The sequence below is a fragment of the Hordeum vulgare genome, chromosome 7H (assembly GCF_904849725.1).
Source record: "Hordeum vulgare subsp. vulgare chromosome 7H, MorexV3_pseudomolecules_assembly, whole genome shotgun sequence".
Lineage (NCBI taxonomy): Eukaryota > Viridiplantae > Streptophyta > Magnoliopsida > Poales > Poaceae > Hordeum > Hordeum vulgare.
This window is the reverse complement of record NC_058524.1, coordinates 386,675,542-386,696,847: the sequence shown is the minus strand read 5'-3', so window position 1 is coordinate 386,696,847 and position 21,306 is coordinate 386,675,542. Positions and strand designations below refer to the sequence as shown.

The 21,306-nt window shown below is 41.8% G+C and overlaps 1 protein-coding gene across 1 annotated transcript; it reads right to left on the bottom strand.

The window, feature by feature from the left end:
- Nucleotides 1-10,720: 10,720 nt before the first annotated feature.
- On the bottom strand, nucleotides 10,721-11,896 carry LOC123407717 (Werner Syndrome-like exonuclease). Its single transcript, XM_045100910.1, has one exon. It carries the CDS (start codon nucleotides 11,680-11,682, stop codon nucleotides 11,044-11,046), a length of 639 nt encoding a protein of 212 aa, XP_044956845.1. The 5' UTR covers nucleotides 11,683-11,896; the 3' UTR covers nucleotides 10,721-11,043.
- Nucleotides 11,897-21,306: the final 9,410 nt, after the last annotated feature.

Below are 21,306 nucleotides of genomic sequence, written 5' to 3'. Positions count from 1 at the left end.
CGCGTCTCTAGTATGGTCTAGCCTAAGACCAGCACAGTACCGTCGTTGAGCGTTTATTCAACATTGCATCTCTAAATTGATTATTGCTAATCTTTTGATACCATATATTATAAGCCTTCTAAGATCCACATACATCTACATCGTGTGTTTGACGCCACCTGGCAATTGCTCTATCCAAGCTTTGAGAGTTTTGACTACACCGGTTGCCGATCACCACCTACTGCTGGCTAAGAATTGGTAAGAATTTGAGATTGGCGTGACGGATTTGTGACACATCACCACCACTTCCCAGTAGTTAATAGGAAAAATATTTTTGATTTTGTTTTTTCTACTAGTCATGACATGATCCAGAGTTGTCAATCCATGGGCTTCTTCGATCGTGGGAGACATGCCACCAAAACAACCGTTCCGAGAGGTGCATAGAGATCCAAATGCGCATGATCAGGTTAATGTTTCTATACCATCATTTAATGACCGTTTTAGGCCTGCTTTATATATTGAATGGGAATTAGAAATAAATGATATATTTGTTTCCCATAATTTTGCTGAACATAAGAAAGTTAAGGTCGTGGTTGGTTCTTCCACTAGTTATGCTTCAGTTTGGTGGAGTGGATATTGTCGGTTACACCCTGATTATATACCTACTACTTGGGATGATTTGAAACTTGCCATGGGACATATATTCGTTCCTGCTTATTATACTCGTGGCATGATTAAAAAGCTACAACATTTAAAACAAGGTAGTGACACTGTAATGAAATATTATGATGATTTACAAACGACCTTGTTGCATTCTTCGTTAGATGAAAGTGAAGAATTTTATGGATAGATTGTGGGGAGGATTAAACCGTGATATTAAGGAGCTATTAATTCATGAAAAGTGTTATCCTATGGATCGCTTGTTTCGTCTTGCTTGCAAAGCTGAACAGGAAATAAAACGACGTGTTGCCCACAAGGAGAAAGGGTGCAAGGTGCTTATTCCAAGAGTTGATATGGTTGTTCCTTCAACTACTGGGCGTACGATGACGACCACATCAACTATTGTGAGGGCTATATCACCTTGACCATGTGACACGTTACCATCAAGAGTGGCTACATCATCTGAGTTGATCATAAGAGGTAATGACAAGGGTACTTATCTTCCACCTCCACATGAGTATGATGAATGCCTTGTCAATTGCAATGTACCATGTGATGAGCTACCTATTACTTTGATCACATCACCTATTTTAGAGAACTACGTCGATGATTTAACTTTGCCATGTGATAAAACAATTACAATATCAACAATTTTGAGTGCACCCATTGAATTAACTATTGTTGAGAAAGAACCATGTGAACAAGGGAATAAATCAAATTCGGATCAAATATGTTTGAAAATAATTGTGTCAATGTTTAATCATTTTGATATGACCTTCAATCTTGATGATGATTCTATGTCAAATGATATGTTGCATGTTTGCTTATTTCAGCCTTTTGTAGCATGTAAATTTGAAACAATTCAAGTTTCTTCACCAATGTTGGGATGGTTTAGTGATGAGCATTGTCAACCTTTTGATATAAATTAGAGCTTCACTTATATGTGTAAACTGAGTTGCAAGATCTTCATGCGTTCTACTTCTTGTGATAATATTTTGGCATTATTTTTCATAACCTATGTAAGTTACTCATGTATACATGTGTCATATGTGCAAAAACCAAGGAAAGTAAAAAATGTATGACATATACATATACAACATGTACACCTTGTCTCTTTTGTTAGCCACATTTTAGATTAAGCAGCGCCGAAGACGACTTTATTTTCAAAAAGGAGAGGATGATGAGGACATGAGTACCTTGGATATTATCACAATCATTGCATATACGTATTTATTTGAGGCGGGCTCTCATAAAAGTCATGCAATTATTTACTTATGTTATCCGGAACAAAAATACTTCATCTGTTTTTATTTTATGCCTAAATGCAGAATGGCCGAACACTTGTATGAACCACGTGTTATGACAAGGGAAGAGAAAATGGTTGGATGCTATTAAATAGGTACTCTCATGTCAAAGGAAATAATTAATTGTTGTTTAAGAAGTTCTCTCACGTAACTTTTAGCCCAAGAGAAGATAGAGTCCAAATCTTTCACGTTTTGGACTTAGATTCGGACTTCGCAAACATGCCTGTACCAAAACTCCAAGAACTTTTACATCCGGACTCCGAATTGGGTGATTCATTTTGGGCTGTAAAGTAGATTTTATGTGCTTTCATGCCTAATTGGAATCACCTTCAAAGTCGTCCGGAGCGTGGAGATATCGACCAAACATTATGATGTTGCACCAGAATCCGAGTAAAACAACAAGTCCAAAGGTGTTGCATCACCTCCACTTGGGCCCATAGGCCTTGTACGACCTAGGGTTAGTTTTAGGCTGCCTTGGGACGTCCTCCCACCTCCTTGGCCGCCACCCCTTGCTCCTATATAAGTAGATCAACCTAGTAGCTTGTTGCTTGGCTTTTGTTTAGATTACAAGTTCGCCATAGCTGCAACTTCGCGTTCTTCCTTTGTGTTCCATGGCCAGACAAAGGCGTCACATAACCCCATCTGCATCAATAAAGCTTTCCTCTTATATTCGCAATATCTTGATTGCAATCTTAGTTTCTTGCTTGCTCTTCGTTTGCGTGCAGGAAACAAACCTTCGTGGTCAGGTTGATTGTGCTCTAGCGTGGTCAGTAACCACTCGGAGTTGGTTTAGCGATTGCTAAGGCACGACGTCCTCACACATTTGTAGTCGGATCGTCAAAGTCAACACTACCAAAACGAAACCACCATCTCATCGAAAGACGGGGACAACTTCGCCTCTATCACTTATTCATATTCGTCGTCCCCTCGTTGATGTAATGTGCTTTCTCCATCTTGAGTTGACACCTCTCGGTGTGCAGGAATTGCATCTCCTTATTCATATGAGTTATCTCAGCGTTCAGCGTCGCAATCTAACGATCGAGACTACAAATCTTACCGAAGACAATACAATTGTCATCGATAATTTTGTCATTCTCCTTCTTCAGGGAGTCATTCAACTCCTGCACGGCCTTCATGGTACTCCGACGTGACGCGATCAGCTCTTGACTGAGCACGTCCACGTCACATGTTGGCTGCACAACGGGAGCCGGTGAAGACGGACCAGCTGGTACGTATCCCTGACAATGGTTTCAAATCATCAATATATATATATATATATATATATATATATATATATGTATGTATGTATGTATGTATGTATATTCGTCACCCTAGGTGAAGAATAACTATTCTTCACCCCTTCTATTTTCATATCAATGCATCATAATTTTACGTTGCGTAAATTTTCTCTTATTTCATATGTAAAAGTAGACCGTAAGAAATATATAAACACCATCAAAATATTTATGTCATGTAAAATAACAAACACAAAAACATAGTCAAAATATACGTAAAATGCGTTTTTCTGGTCTTATGAGCTATATATTTGTTTTCTTATGTCAAATTTTACGTAGTGAATCAATATAAATGTAACCATTTGCATTTTAAATGTAATTTAATTATGAAACGATCGTAAGATTATCTCGGGTGAAGAATAACTTATTATGCATCCTGGGTGATGAATAGACTTTCTCTCTCTCTCCCTCTCCCCTCTCTCTCTCTCTCTATATATATATATATATATATATATAGGGTCGCGCTATTCGTCACCATGGGTGAGAAATAGTTATTCTTCACCCCCTCTATTTCAACATCAATGCACCATAATTTTACGTTTCGCAAATCTTATCTTATTTTACACATAAAAAGATATCGTAAGAAAATTTATAATCACCGTAAAAAATATTTTTGCTACGTAAAATTACGAATGTCAAAACATAGTGAAAACTATACATAAAATGCAATTTTTCTAATTTTATGACATATATTTTTGTTTTCTTATGCCAAATTTTACATAGTGGATCAATTTTAATGTAACTATTTGTATTCGAAATGTAATTTATTTATAAAACAATCGTAAGATTACCTCGGATGAAGAATAACTTATTTTGCACCCTGGATGATGAATAGTATTACTATATATACATACATATACATATACATATATATATATATACCATTTATTATTCTAATATTAACAGAATAATTATTCTGCTAACACTTTCCACCTACACGTTTAATGATAGTGCACCGCATCCCTTTTAAAACGAGGAGTACAATGTCACCACAAAAAACTGCAAGCGCTTTTTCGACACTATTTTGTCACCAATTTTTAAACTATTCGTCGGAATGAGGCATATAATATACCATTCGATTGCTACGGAAAATCCCCAACTCCGTCATGTTGAACATTTTTCGATATACCTCGCGGTTTGAGAGCAGTTTCGAAAATGTTGTCGCGATTTTCGCGGTTTGAGAGCAGTTTCGAACATGACGGGCTGCAGCGAACGTATTTTCGCGATTTTTTCTAAACCTGTTGTCGGAAATAAGCAAACGATATGGCATTGGAAAGATATCATCGATACGTATCTTTTTCATGTACATTACTCTCTCTAATTCCTTACGTATGAGAGTAATTTCAAATTTACTAAAAACAGAATTCTGTTTTTTGAATTTTTTCATTTTTTGGACTGTTTTCGCTGCAGTTTTTAAACCGTTCATTGGAACGAGACGTATGATACGGTGTTGAAAATATGTGTAATAGGCGCACCTTTCATATGTTGGCCATTCGTTGAGATTCCTCGCGGGTTTAAATTAATTTTGAAAACGGTGCCGATGTCTACGAGTGGCAGCGAGCGTATTTCGTAAATTTTCCCAAACCGCTCGTCGGAACGAAGCAATTGATATAGCATTGGAAAGGTATCAACGAGACACAACTTTTTGATGTAGAACAGCCTCTCTAAATCCTTACGGTTTAGGAGCAGTTTCGAAATTACCGGAATGTGGATACTCTCTTTTTCGCGACACCCAAATTGATGTACTGCATCCCACGGGAAAGCGCTCTGCAAGATTTCTTTTCTCTTTGTTCTGTTTTTCATGAAACTAGTGCACTTCCACATGGGGGCGAAGTAAACCTCAACACAAATCGAAGCAAACTTCATGACATTTTTGTCGTTTTTCTAACTTTTTAAAACGCGCGGGACTACACTAGTGAACTTCACAAATGAGCCGCGTGAACTGCAAGTAGTGCGTCAGCGGACTACATCTATATTATAAATTTTTATTTTTTTCTCATACATTAAATAAAAAGTAAACTTCAAAAAAAATTCTTCTATAGCCCTCCGGCGTACTAGACATCCACATCTTCATGACTTTACACGTCGAGCGCATGTTATGCAACCAAACTACACATGTTCTCCACTGCATGAGTGAGACTACCACACTATAGGGGTGGGCACATGTGCACTGCTCGAATAATGCAAAATATTGAAAAACACACATTATTACAAGTTCATCCCACGGGGTAAGGCAATCAACTTCATCACAGATAGGCATGAGTCAAACGCATCAGCCAACTGCATGAATGAGCTATCGAGCCGCAACCCCGCGCAACCGAGGTTCATGTCGCTCGGTCGAGCTGCACAGACTCGACGACAGTACTTCATGGTCGAGTAGTGAGAGGGAAGGGCGTCGGCGGGGGATCTAGATGGAGGCGTCACCGACCACTCGTTGCGGGCCACCCGCGCGACGACGTGGCTTGGGATCGCCTTCTCCCAGATGCTAACGCTGGTGAAGATGCTCAGATTCAGCACGGGGGTAGATGGATCTGGTTGAAGTTGAGGGTACGAGCATGACGGCTGCCGCCCGATCGAGATCCACCTCGTAGCACGTCATCATGGACCGGCCGTCGTCGTCGGGGATCTCGCGGTTGGGGCTTGGCAACGCGACAATGTTTGATGCTGAGGCGGCCGAGGACGCCATGTATCGACGACGAGCGTCGGATCTGGTCGCCAAGCTTAGAGGCGCGCAAGGTGAATCGATGCGGTGGGGCAGAGCGGAGGTGGTACTTGCCTTTGGCGATGAGGCAGGTGATGGTGGGGTGTGGCGTCGCGTTGGTCGGGGCCAAGTCCAGGAGGAGGTGGGAGGCGGTTTGGCGTTGGGGGCACGTGGTGGGAGGCGGTGGGGCTAGGGGAAGGTGGTTGGAGGCGGTGGGGTTGGGGCAGGTCTGGAGCAAGGGAGGGTGGTGGGGCGATTTTGGTGGTGCAGGGTAGGTGCGGGGAAGAAGGTGGGCAGAGATGTGGGGTTGCTGCGGGGGTAGAAGGTGGTGTTTTTTCGGGGCTAATGTAGTTTTTCGGGCCGTTGTGTGGTAGAAGGTGGTGTTTTGAGAATAAGACTCTTAAGTGCGTTATTAGAATAGACTCATTATATATATATATATATATAACCACTAATTAATTGTTCATGATTTGATCAAACCCTTGACAGGCATACGTAGGAGATACGTCTTCGCCAGCTGTGGATGTGCAGTCTTCTGGTGACGTGGACGTGTTCAGTCACGAGCTGATCGCGTCACGTGAGAGTTATCTCAAAGACCTGGAGGAGTTGAATGACTCTTTGATGAAGGAGAAGGACAAAATTATCGATGACAATGTTATTGTGAGTGATAAGATTTTCAGTATCAAGGTCAGATCACGGCGCTGAACCTCTAGATAACTGAGATTAATAAGGATATACAAGTCCTAAAGAACCTCGAGATAACTGAGATTAATAAGGATATACAAGTCCTAAAGGTCTAGAGGACTCAACTAAAGACACAGAAGGCGCATTACATAATGGAGGGGGAGACAAATAGGAATAAGCTTCGTGATCTTAAGAAAGTCCTTAGGAAAAACTAGCTAGGTAGTGTCGATCAAGAGGGGAAGATCGTAGATACATTGTGACAAGTAATTGGTACTTTCCTTTTGTGAATTTGGTACCTTTTGTGAATGAAATGTTTGGTATCTTTTGTGAATGAAATGCTTAGTATCTTTTGTGAAGTTGATATTTTTTTATTAGCTAAATATGACAATATCGGCGTGTAACTCTATCTAACGCGAGCAGATATTCAAAATACTCTTAGGGTCGTCTCCAACGCCACCACTAATTTTTAACTATGGCGTCATATCGATGGCTTGTCCACGCGAGCAGACCCCTTTTTACCACGCCATAGCTAGGATTTCCTGCACTAATGATAGTATGAATGTCTTGTTCTTGCGAGACAGTAAAAAAGAAAAGGAAAAACCTACAACTACTAGTAGGAAGCTGGCTGATAGGAAGCAAGTAGTAGTAGGAGTATTACACTCGAAAAGACAGTAAAAAAGAAAAGGAAAAGCCTACAAGTCATAGATCATGACGGTAGGCAGTATTACCCTATCATCAAAGACTGTGACGATAGAAAAAGGGTTATATCTTGAAAAAAATTCAAACTGAATCAGATCTTGCTAAAGTTTAAGAAAAGGTCAAAACACAAAATTTGGCTTTGCTAGGCTGTAGTTGATGTGCCGTGCTAGTTGGCTAGCTCAACATAAAAGTTCTCATGTGATTTGTTCACCTGCGTGTTTTTATCGTGCCCAGTTTAGTTGCAGAATACTAGAGTTTGCAAGTTTGAACTTTTTGAGTTTGCAACTTTTTTATATGGTTTTATTCTAACGAAAATAGAACTGCAGTATTGCCATCAGTTTCTTAAAAAAGCATTAGAGCATCTCCAATAGTCTTTGTATATTGAATTACGAAAAAATTATTATAGCAAGCGGAGATAAAAGGTTTATAAAGCCAATATTTTTTTTTGCTTTGGTAGCCTTTATATGTTAAACTGCTATATTTGCACAAAACACACAATGACATGTAGGAACAGTTTGTCATAGACACATTACATACTAGCATACGTACATATATATAAAATTTTTGACCAAAATTTATAAAATAATAAATGAGTGCAAATATAAAAAAACTGTTGAAGATGCTCTTAGTACTGCTCAATGTGGCCCTGTTTCCATCAGATGCTGACATTTTCATATGATTGAAAGTATGAAATAACTTTTGCGCAGTGGTCAAGCAAACGATAATGAGATGATCTGGTCCAACACCGAAGCATTTCATATGTTGGGTTATTTTTTGGCTATAGAATTCACATGCCAGTTTTACATGATTTTAATTGGGAGCGTTTGAAGCTAAATCAATTGATAAATAACTACTCCCTTTATTTCGAAATAAGTGTCGTGATTGAAATAAAATCACAACATTTATTTTAAAACGAAGGAAGTATCTCAAGCATTACGAAAAACAATAGAAAAAATAACAACGACTGAGAGCTAAACAATAAAAAATAGAATGAATTTCCATGTATAGGCCGGCACTATAACATCCATTTCTCAATCGGCTGAGGAATAGCAAATGGATTTTAATTTGTAGGAAATTCGCTATTGTTTTTTTAAACACAGAGCAAAAGATTTGTCCATTTTCATTAATTAAGCAAGGAAGAAGTTCGATGCGGTTTTTAGAGTACAAGCGAAAAGGAATTGTACCCAACAAGGGGTGCAAAACAAACAAACGATCTCTAATCTCCCAAAAGAATGCTACCTAAGTGTTTGGCATCCGCATTGGGCCATAGCCGCGTCACAGATTGAATGGTACGAAGTAGGATGAAGGGGGGCACAAAGATGGTCCGGAATGCTCTTGCATTCTTTTCATCCCAAATCGTCTTCCAGACAAGCAAGGTTAGCGAAAGGCATTGCATGCATGTAGGTTGCCGGGGTGTCAACCATGTCATACCACCAATATTTAATGCTCATGCGTTACCCAAGCATTGGCATCAGGCTAACTAGCTGGAGCCAATCTTTTACCAACCCCCACAGCCGCAGAGAGTAATGACATTTGAAGAAGATGTCTTCGACGGTTTCTTCTCGCTCACACAATGGGCAAGGCCCACAATTTAGCCATGCCTTCTTGGCCAAACGATCGACCGTCCATATCCGGTTTTGAATTGCCAACCAAGCGAGGAATTTTACATTCGATGGAGCCCACGCCTTCCACACCATCTTGCCCATGTGAGTACGTATGACGGATAGAAATTGTGCATTATACGTGGATGAGGCGTTGTATTGTCCTGAGACGGTATGCTTCCAAATAATGGAATCTTTGATTTGCTCATCACGTTGGATTCCGTGGAGGGAATTCCACAGCGTCAAAAAATGCCTCACGTGGTCTAGCGTGAACGTGCTGGCCATGCTGATCTTGCTAATCCAAGCGCTATTGCGCAGGGCCTCCCTCACCTTCCAGTTTTTGCGTGATGAAACGTCGAAGATTAGAGGGGCAATGTCCTTATACTTACACCCATTTAGCCATAGAAGTCCCAAAAAGGTGTCCTAGCACCATTGCCAACGGTGATGGTTGTATACGCATAGAAAAAATACGTGTCCTTATGATCACAAGGGTTACCCAGACCCATCCAAAGCCTCGTTGGCACTGTCCATTCAAACCAGAACCACCGCAACTGAAGAGCCCGACATAATTTATCAAGGTGAAGCACCCCTAGGCCCCCTAAGGTCCTTAGGCCTGCAGACGCTCTTCCATGAAATGTATTCCATCCATTTATTATCAAATTCCCTATTGTCAATATCATTGTGGAATGTATTCCATCCATTTATTATCTAAGTCTAAGTGTCACCTTAAAAACAACCCCATTTTATACCCACGTCACACTATGATTTCTACCCAGAAGAGAATAAGGTATGCATAGTATTTCCCCCTTCCTAAATATAAGTCTTTTTAAAGATTTTATTATAGACTACTTACTAAAAAAAATGGATGAATCTACATTCTAAAAAATGTCTATATATATATATGTGTGAGAGGCAATTTTCTATGCATGTTGATAGCTACACACCCTTTAGCATAAATGTCTTTTTTATATATGAGGTGTGGGGTTTCTTATGACATTCGTATAAGTGCATTTTTATTGTGTATAAATGACTTTTTCTCACTTCTCGTTATTTACTTTATTACCTTTTTAAAACAAGTGCCTTTTCATTGTGTATAAAGGGCCTTTTCTCATTTTTCTCGGTCTTTCGTTTTCCTTTTTAGTACAAGTGCCTTTCTGCCTTTTTAGTACAAGTGCCTTTTTGCTTACCTTACTGGTCCAAAGTCGTGATAATTTCGTTATAGAGTTATTTTTCATCGTTTAAAATAATTAAAGATAAAAATTAGGGTCATATAGCTATCATTATGGGTAGCAAATTATTTTTGATATATTTGTATATAATCGATAGTAAAATATTTAGAAAGATTTATCTTAGGATCGGAGGACGTGGTTGATAGGACAGACCTATTTTAGCCCCACGCCACGTAATCTAGAGATAGTAATAAGAAGTATTGTACAATGGGCTATTTGGGTCTTGTTTTTAGTATAATTTTTTGAAATATGTGTTGAGAAATATTGTTACTAGAAGATCATTTCTCGATAAAGTAAAGACAAACATTTCCTTTCGATTTCTATCTTATGTGACAATCCTAGCAGTATGCAACTATAAAATCAGAAATCTTGCGCTATGTATACCGTGCTAATCACAACCCATATAATTTTACTAGATGAAGCACGCCTCCCTGAGTTGTTAGGACAGATGGGTGCACCGTACACATAATTATTTTCACACAGACACAGCAGAGAACTCGAGGTGCCAGAAATAGAATTATGCTTGGTGGTAGCACTTGGGAGTAGAGCAGAGAGCACAGCAGAGAACTCCAACAAAAAGCATAGATGAGCAGCATAATTCACAAAGAAAAGAGAAAAGGTCTTGATCGATACGGCACAAATGGTCATGGCACCAAGCCAGTTCTAACCACTAGAAGCTAGTACTAGTCACAGCATCATTACCATCGCAGATAAACTCCTAATAAACCATCCCTAACTTAGGATTACGAGATGAACAACTAAATCTAAACGCACAAGTAATACTCCCTCTATAAACTAATATAAGAACGTACGGAACGAGGCAGGTAGTACTTGGGAACAGCAGGTGGAATTTGCAGGACACGTACGGGACGAGGCAATCGATCTATGGCCTCAGTAGCCGGAGTCATCCTCCTCTTCGGAGTCGGAGTAGTCGCCGGTGAGGAGCTTCCGGCCGTCCTCGAAGGAGACGAAGGCGTCGATGCAGGCATACTGGATCTGCTCCTGGGAGAGGCGGCAGGCGTCCCACGGCCCCATCGTGACCCTGCGTGGCTTGTGGAGGTTGGCCCCCATGACGACGCCCGCGACGTCCTTGAGCCCGGCCTGGCGGAGCCACGGCCTGCGCATCTCGTCGGCCGCGAGGCTACGCAGATCGACGACGTTGGCGACCTCGAGGCCGTGGTCGTCGTTGAGGCGGTCGACGTCGTTCTGCACGCCCACGCCGACGAACCGGAAGTCCGGGTCGGCGAGGAAGCGGCGGAGGGCCAGCGGGATGAAGTCGGCGTGGAGGAGCTGGAAGATGAGGCAGCGGCGGCCGACGCAGAGCTGCAGTAGCGCGACGGGATTCTGCGCGCGGCCGAAGCTGGGGCGCCACTCCACGTCCAGCCCCACGATGAGCTTGTGGTAGACCCAGCGGTAGACGTAGCGGATCTGGCGGAGCCAGGCCTTCACGGCGTCGCCGGAGGACGTGACGGTGGCGGTGATCTCGTCGTCCTCGAAGTCCACGACGGTGACGAACGTATCGGTGGCCATTGTGGATTTGTGTCAGGTGTTGGACGAGCGACAATGGTCAATAAAGCGGAGCACAGCACGGCACGGCCACGCACACGGGAGGAGATGATAAGAAAAGAAAGGAAACGAACGAACGGCGTCGAGAAACGCGGCGGCGAGCTAGGGCATTATTGTTGCGGGACGGGAGAGGAGAGGAGAGGAGAGGAGAGGAGAACCGGCCGGAACGGAGTCCGGAGAGAGACATCTCAAAGACCGTATTTTATATTGCAAAAATTATAATAAACGTATCGATATATACTTACTTTTTTGGATCGATGAACAAGTTTGAATTATTACACCTTTTTTTCCGCACGAAACGAGTTTGGATGCTGGAGGGCTTCTGAAGGAAAGCACACTCTACCGTCACGACTATAGCTGTGTACGGAGTAGTAGTACGTAGCAAAAAAGAAAAGGTGGCAATGGCAGGTGATGGGATGACATCACAGAGGCAAGAAGGAAGGGATCAAGATGTCCTCTCAAGGGAGCTATTTGACCATCCCTAACCATTGGCTATCTTCTCTCTCGACACTTTTTCATGCTGGCTCGACATAAATGTAGGCCTCCTTTGAAAAAAAAGGCGGCTACACATCCATCAAAGAATATTTAATAAGCATCCATCATCTGAGAACGACCGTTCGATCTATCCACGCAGCCGTTCAATCTACGCGCGAGGCGGAGTTGCAAAAGAAAAAAACACAAAAATAGTTCGCGATGGAGTTGGACAAACGACATGTATGTTCTCCATCGCGCCAAGGCCGGTGTGCAATATAACTGACCATAAAAAATCCGACTAGGCCAGCCTGACCCGACCTGGCCTCAAAATTTTCGGGTTAGGCCGGTCCCGGGCTTGCCCCCGGGCTGGGCCCGGGCCCGAGAATCAAGTGTGAATATCGTCCCCCGGCATGCGGAAACTCAATTTTACGCCTATGTTGGGTCGGGCTTGCCAGCCGGGTCGAGCTTCTTCGGGTTCGGACCGGGCTTGAGTCCGAAACTAGGTCCGACGGTCGGGTCGGGTCGAACATGGGCCTAAATTTTATACCACGGGCTTTTTTAGGCTCGGTACAAGCCATAATAAAGAGTTTGTAACTCTTTTGTCGTACTTTGATTTTTATTACCCGGGTTTCTTTCTAGTCAAAACAGAACTACCATGGGTCTCTAATCAAAAACCTGTTGGGGAACGTTGCATGGGAAACAAAAAATTTCCTATGCACACGAAGACCTATCATGGTGATGTCCATCTACGAGAGGAGATTTGGATCTACGTACCCTTGTAGATCGCACAGCGGGAAGCGTTAAGAAATGCGGTTGATGTAGTGAAACGTCTTCACGTCCCTCGATTAGCCCCACGAACCGTCCCACGTACCGTCCTGCGATCCGTCCCACGATCCGTTCCGATCTAGTGCCGGACGTCACCTCCGCGTTCAGCACACGTACAACTCGATGACGATCTCGGCCTTCTTGATCCAGCAAGCAAGACGGAGAAGTAGACGAGTTCTCCAACAGCGTGACGACGCTCCGGTGGTGGAGCGCCAGAGATTGACACGTTGACAGAGACTTGCTTGCGTTGGTTTTTCCCTTGAAGAGGAAAGGGTGATGCAGCACAGGAGCAGTAAGTATTTCTCTCAGTTTGAGAACCAAGGTATCAATCCAGTATGAGAATCACGTCAAGTCCAGAGTACCTGCGCAAACACAAAAGAGCTTGCACCCAACGCTATAAAGGGGTTGTCAATCCCTTCAAGATTGATTGCAAAGTGAGATCTGAAGGCGAAAGTGCAACGAAGTAAAAGTGTAAGGGTGAAAATATGATGTGAAGTAGACCCGGGGGCCATAGTGTTCACTAGAGGCTTCTCTCAAAATAGCAAATAATACGGTGGGTGAACAAATTACAGTCGAGCAATTGATAGAACCGCGCAAAGTCATGACGATATCTAAGGCAATGATCATACATATAGGCATCACGTCCGAGACAAGTAGACCGATACTTTCTGCATCTACTACTATTACTCCACACATCGACCGCTATCCAGCATGCATCTAGTGTATTGAGTTCATGAGAAACAGAGTAACGCCTTAAGCAAGATGACATGATGTAGAGGGATAGACTCAAACCAATGATGAAAACCCCATATTTTTACCCTTGATGGCAACAACATGATGCGTGCCTCGCTACCCCTTCTATCACTGGGTCAGGTCACCGCACGGTATGAACCCAAAACCAAGCACTTATCCCATTGCAAGAATCATAGATCAAGTTGGCCAAACAAAACCCACAACTCGAAGAGAATTACAAGGATATGAAATCATGCATAAGAGAGATCAGAAGAAACTCAAATAAGATTCATAGATAATCTGATCATAAATCCAAAATTCATCAGATCTCGACAAACACACCGCAAAAGAAGATTACATCGGATAGAGCTCCATGAAGTTCATGGAGAACTTTGTATTGAAGATCCAAGAGAGAGAAGAAGCCATCTAGCTATTAGCTATGGACCCGTAGGTCTGTGGTGAACTACTCACGCATCATCGGAGAGGTCATGGTGTTGAGGAAGAAGCCCTCCGTATCCGAATCCCCCCTCCGGCAGGGCACCAGAACGTGCCCCAGATGGGATCTTGCGGAGACAGAAGCTTGCGGCGGTGGAAAAGTACTTTCGATGATCTCCTGATTTTTTCTGGAATTTATGGGAATATATAGGCGAAAGACCTAGGGCAGAGGTGACCCAGGGAGCCCACAAGCCTGGGAGGCGCCCCCCTGGCTGTGGCTAGGAGCCTTGGTTCTCAAGCTTCTCGATCTTCTTCTGTTTCAGAAAAAATCTTTTTGGAAGTTTCGTTCCGTTTGGACTCCGTTTAAAATCCTCCTCTGAAAGGGGTCAAAAACACGGAAAAAAACAGGATCTGGCACTTGGCACTGAGTTAATAAGTTAGTCCCAAAAAGATATAAAAGGCATACAAAACATCATTAGTTTGACAGGATAATAGCATGAAACCATCAAAAATTATAGATACTTTGGAGACGTATCAAGCATCCCCAAGCTTAACTCCTGCTCGTCCTCGAGTAGGGAAGTGATAAAGACTAAATTTTTGATGTGGAATGCTACCTAGCATAGTTGTCCTTTGCAACTTCTTTTGTGTGACATGAATGTTCAGATCTGTAAGATTCAAAACAATAGTTTGCTATTGACATGAAAATAATAATACTTCAAGCAAACTAGCAAGGTAATCATGAACTTTCGAAATAACAAGGCCAAAGAAAGTTATCCCTACAAAATCATGTAGTCTGGCTATGCTCCATCATCCCCACACAACTAATTTAAATCATGCACAACCCCGGTACTGGCCAAGTAATTGTTTTCACACTCTTACTTTCTCAAACCTTTTATAACTATCACGCAATACATGAGCGTGAGCCATGGATATAGCACTATACGGGGAATAGAGTGTGGTGGTGGTTGTGACACAAAAAGGGAGGAGATGGTCACATTGACTCAGCGTATTAAAGGGCTATGGAGATTCCCATTAATAGATATCATGTGAATGAGTAGGGATTCCCATACAAAGGATGCACTAGAGCTATAAGTATGTGAAAGCTCAAAAGGAGAACTAGTGGGTGTGCATCCAACTTACTTGCTCACGAAGACCTAGGGCAATTTTGAGGAAGCCCATCATTGGAATATACAAGCCAAGTTATATAATGAAGATACCCACTAGCATATGGTGGTGACGAAACGAGAGGCTCTCAATCATGAAGAACATGGTGCTATAATGAAGCACAAGTGTGGAAAAAGATAGTAGCATTGTCCCTTCTCTCTTTTTCTCTTTTTTTTATTTGGGCTCTTGGGCCTCTTTTTTTATTTTTGGGCTCTTTGGCCTCTTCTTCTTTTTTATTTCCTCACATGGGACAATTCTCTAATAATGATGATCATCACACTTTTATTTACTCACAGCTCAAAGCTCAAAACGATGATGACTCTATAGGAAATGCCTCTAGCAGTGTACCGGGATGTGCAACGATCTAGCTTGGCGTTTGACGTTGAAACATCTCGCCAGCTATCTTACGATCATGCAATGGCAATATGAGAGTGACGACACAAGTCATGAGACGGAACGGTGGGAGTTGCATGGCAATATATCTTGGAATGGCTATAAAAATGCCATAGTAGGTAGGTATGGTGGCTGTTTTGAGGAAGGCATATGGTGGGTTTGTGCACCGGAGAGAATTGCGCGGAACTAGAGAGGCTAGCAATGGTGGAAGGTGAAAGTGCATCTATACCATGGACTCGTATTAGTTTTTATTAGTAATCGAAACAAAGTGCTAAACGCATACTCCTAGGAGAAGGGTTGGTAGGTGTTAACCATCGCGCGATCCCGACCGCAACACAAAGGATGACAATCAATAGATCAATTATGCTCCGACTTCCTAACATAGCGGTTCACCATACGTGCATGCTACGGTAATAACTAACTTCAACACAAGTATTTCTAGATTCACAACACCCTACTAACATAACTCTTAATATTACCAAATCCACGTCTCAAAACTAATTGAGAGGAATCAAAACTTATCTTTCTACTCAATGCACATGAAGATGGAGGTTTTTGTATCCTCTTTGGGTACCTGTCACCTTTGGGACTACTTTCATAGCACAAGCCAACTACCAAGTCACGCACCGCCGTGCTCTAAAAGATCTAAGTGAAGCACATAGAGCAAAATTATCTAGCTCAAAAGATATAAGTGAAGCACGATGAGAATTCTACCAAAATCACGATGAGTGCATGTCTCTCTCAAAAGGTGTGCAGCAAGGACGATTGTGACACAACGAAAAAAAAGACTCCTACGATACAAGACGCTCCAAGCAAAACACATATCATGTGGTGAATAAAAATATAGCTCCAAGTAATGTTACCGATGGATTGAAGATGAAAGAGGGGATGCCTTCCCGGGGCATCCCCAAGCTTAGGCTTTTTGGAGTCCTTGAATTTGGCTTGGGATGCCTTGGGCATCCCCAAGCTTGAGCTCTTTCCACTCCTTATCTCTTTCTTCATGAGAACATCACCCAAAACTTGAAAACTTCACAACACAAAACTTAAACAGAAACTCGTGATAACATTAGCACAAGAAAACAAACCACCACCTCTTTAGGTACTATAGAAATATTGATTTGTATTTATATTGGTGTTAGATTACTGTATTCTCACTTTACCATGGCTAGTACCCCCCGATACTATCCATAGTTTCATCAAAACAAGCAACGAACTCAACAAAAACAGAATCTGTCAAAAACAGACCAGTCTGTAGCAATCTGTATACTTCGTATACTTCTGGTACCTCAAAAATTCTGAAAAATTACGACTGCCTGGGCAAAAGGCATATGAACCAGCAGCAAAAAGGAACAACTCAAAAGCTCTTTCTTAATAAAAATGAAACATAATCTCGCGAGCGAAAAGTTTCTGTCTTTTCCAGCAGGATCAAACAAGCATCAATAAGACTAGTCATAAAGGTTTTGCTTGGCTCAAACACAAAAAGAAACACAAAAGACACAATCACAACAGAACTATGATAGTGTGGATACAACAAAACAGAAAGAAAAAGATAAATTCATTGGGTTGCCTCCCAACAAGCGCTATTGTTTAACGCCCTTGGCTAGGCATAAGGCGGTAGAATCACGTGTCGTCGTCTTTGGTGCTCAAACCATAAGTAGCCCTCATCATGGATTCATAAGGCAATCTTATTTTCTTTCTAGGAAAATGCTCCATGCCCTTCTTTAAAGGAAATTGAAATTTAATATTCCCTTCCTTCATATCGATAATAGCACCGATAGTCCTTAGGATAGGTCTACCAAGAATAATAGGGCATGTAGGATTGCAATCAATGTCAAGCACAATGAAATCCACGGGTGCATAGTTCCTATTTACAATAATAAGAACATCATTGATCCTTCCCATGGGTTTCTTGACAGTAGAATCCGCAAGATGCAAATTAAGACAACACTCCTCAATCTCATTAAAACCCAAAATATCACATAAAGACTTTGGAATCGCGGAAACACTAGCACCAAAATCACACAAAGCATTGCATTCATAGTTCTTGATTTTGATTTTGATAGTAGGTTCCCACTTATCAGGAAGCTTTCTATGGATAGAGATTCCAATTCAAGTTTCTCTTAAAGAGATTTTATCATAGCTTCAACGATATGATCGGTAAAGTCCTTGTTTTGGCTATAAGCGTGTGGAGAGTTTAGCATGGATTGCATCAATGCATTCAATCAAGGAGCAACTATCATAATTGAATTCCTTGAAATCCAAAGTAGTAATTTCATTACTACTCAAAGTTTTAATATCTTCCACTCCACTTTCAATGCTTTTAGCATCAAGATAGATGGACTCCGAATCATTGGGGCTTTTTTCAACCAAGGTGGATTTATATCCAGCCCCATCATCATTAGGTTTGACACAAGAAAACAACGATTCAATAGGAGTCACACCAAGCACTTTAAGATCTTCGTGATTCTTATCACGAGAACACGCCTTTTTAAGCCATTCATGTCTAGCACGAATTTGTGCGGTTCTTTCTTTGCTCTCACTCATGGAAACACGCATAGCTTTCAAAGTTTCATCCATGTTGATCTTGGGAGGAGAACTTCTAACTTTCAAAGCATCAATATCACTAGACATTCTATCAACGCTCCTAGCCAAATCGTCAATTTTGAGTAGGTTTTCCTCTATGGACGCATTGAAAATCTTTTGAGAGTTAATAATCTCTAGATCAGAGGGTAATCTATTGTAATTTCCATGAGTATTGTTGTAGGAGTTGCCAAAGTTATTAGAGGAGTTACTAGGAAAAGGCCTAGGAACATAGTTTCCTCAAAAAGCATTGTTGTTGCCAAAATTATTCCTACCAACAAAATTAACGTCCAAGCTAGCGTTGCTACTCTCAATCAAGGAAGACAAGGGCAAATCATTAGGATCTAAAGGAGCACTTCTACTAGCAACCAAATTCATTAACTCATCCATCTTAGCACTCAACGAGTTAATTTCTTCTATAGCGTGTACCTTCTTACTAGTAGGTGACCTTTTAGTGTGCCACTGAGAGTAGTTCGTCATGATATTATCTAGGAGTTTTGTGGCTTCTCCTAACGTGATTTCCATGAACGTTCCACCAGAGACAGAGTCCAAGATGTTTCTAGAAGCGAAATTCAAGCCAGCGTAGAAGATTTGTATAATCATCCAAAGACTCAAGCCATGAGCGGGACAATTTCTAATCATCAATTTCATCCTCTCCCAAGATTGTGCAATCAAGTTGCTTAAAATTCATGATATCATTACAGAGAGAGATAATCTTAGCCGGCGGAAAATACTTGGATATGTAAGCATCTTTGCACTTATTCCAAGAATCAATACTATTTTTTGGCAAAGACAAAAACCAAGTTTTTGCTCGATCTCGCAACGAGAAAGGGAAAAGCTTTAATTTAATCACATCACTATCCACATCTTTCTTCTTTTGCATATCGCAAATCTCAACGAAGGTATTAAGATGGGATGCGACATCTTCACTAGGAAGGCCGGAGAATTGCTCTTTCATAACAAGATTCAGCAAAGCGGCATTGATTTCGTATGATTCCGCACTAGTGGCGGGAGCAATTGGAGTACTAATAAAGTCATTATTAGTATTTGAGAAGTGACAAAGTTTGGTGTTTTCAGTCATGGTGACTTCAGCAAGCAAGCAAGCACACAAGCGAACAAAGAGCAAGCGAGAGAAAAAGGGCAAACAAAAAAGGCAAATATTTTTTTGTAAATTTTTGTTTTTCAGAAGTGGGGGAGAGGAAAACGAGAGGCAAAAAAGTAAATGCAAGAGATGAGTTTGCGACACTTACTTGGATGAGTTCTTGACTTGATCCTCCCCGGCAACGGCGCCAGAAACCCTTCTGCTACTTCTCGAACAACAGCGCCACAGATTGACATGTTGACAGAGACTTGCTTGCGTTGGTTTTTCCCTTGAACAGGAAAGGGTGATGCAGCACAGGAGCAGTAAGTATTTCCCTGAGTTTGAGAACCAAGGTATCAATCCAGTAGGAGAATCGCGTCAAGTCCAGAGTACCTACGCAAACACAAAAGAGCTTGCAACCAACGCTATAAAGGGGTTGTCAATCCCTTCAAGATTGATTGCAAAGTGAGATCTGAAGGTGAAAAGTGCAACGAAGTAAAAGTGTAAGGCTGAAAATATGATGTGAAGTAGACCAGGGGGCCATAGTGTTCACTAGAGGCTTCTCTCAAAATAGCAAATAATATGGTGGGTGAACAAATTACTGTCGAGCAATTGATAGAACCGCGCAAAGTCATCACAATATCTAAGGCAATGATCATACATATAGGCATCACGTCTGAGACAAGTAGACCGATACTTTCTGCATCTACTACTATTACTCCACACATCAACCGCTATCCAGCATGCATCTAGTGTATTGATTTCATGACGAACAGAGTAACGCCTTAAGAAAGATGACATGATGTAGAGGGATAGACTCAAACCAATGATGAAAACCCCATCTTTTTACCCTTGATGGCAACAACATGATGCGTGCCTCGCTACCCCTTCTATCACTGGGTCAGGTCACCACACGGTATGAACCCAAAACCAAGCACTTCTCCCATTGCAAGAATCATAGATCAAGTTGGCCAAACAAAACCCACAACTCGAAGAGAATTACAAGGATATGAAATCATGCATAAGAGAGATCAGAAGAAACTCAAATAAGATTCATCGATAATGTGATCATAAATCCACAATTCATCGGATCTCGACAAACACACCGCAAAAGAAGATTATATCGGATATATCTCCATGAAGATCATGGAGAACTTTGTATTGAAGATCCAAGAGAGAGAAGAAGCCATCTAGCTACTAGCTATGGACCCGTAGGTCTGTGGTGAACTACTCACGCATCATCGGAGAGGTCATGGTGTTGATGAAGAAGCCCTCCGTATCCGAATCACCCCTCCGGCAGGGCACCAGAACGTGCCCCAGATGGGATCTTGCGGAGACAGAAGCTTGCGGCGGCGGAAAAGTACTTTCGGTGATCTCCTGATTTTTTCTGGAATTTATGGGAATATATATGCGAAAGACCTAGGGTAGAGGTGTCCCAGGGAGCCCACAATCCTGGGAGGCGCGGGACCCCTGGCCACGGCTAGGAGGCTTGTGGGGTCCCTGGTGGCCCCCTGCCTTGGTTCTGAAGCTTCCCGATCTTCTTCTCTTTTGGAAAAAATCTTTTTGGAAGTTTTGTTCCGTTTGGACTCCGTTTAAACTCCTCCTCTGAAAGGGGTCAAAAACACGGAAAAAACAGGAACTGGCACTTGGCACTGAGTTAATAAGTTAGTCCCAAAAAGATATAAAAGGCATACAAAACATCCAAAGTTTCACAGGATAATAGCATGAAACCATCAAAAATTATAGATACGTTGGATACGTATCAACGATCTACTCCTGCAGGGCTCCGCCCGAGCTCCGCAGAAATACGATCTAGAGGAAGAACTATGGTGTCTAGATCTGAATTGCACGTGGCAAAAGTTGTCTCAAATCAGCCCTAAATCACCACTATATATAGGAGGGAG

What these genes read in the sequence shown, in the direction of transcription:
- LOC123407717 (XM_045100910.1), bottom strand. Translation starts at nt 11,682, where the DNA reads ATGGCCACCGATACGTTCGTCACCGTCGTGGACTTCGAGGACGACGAG.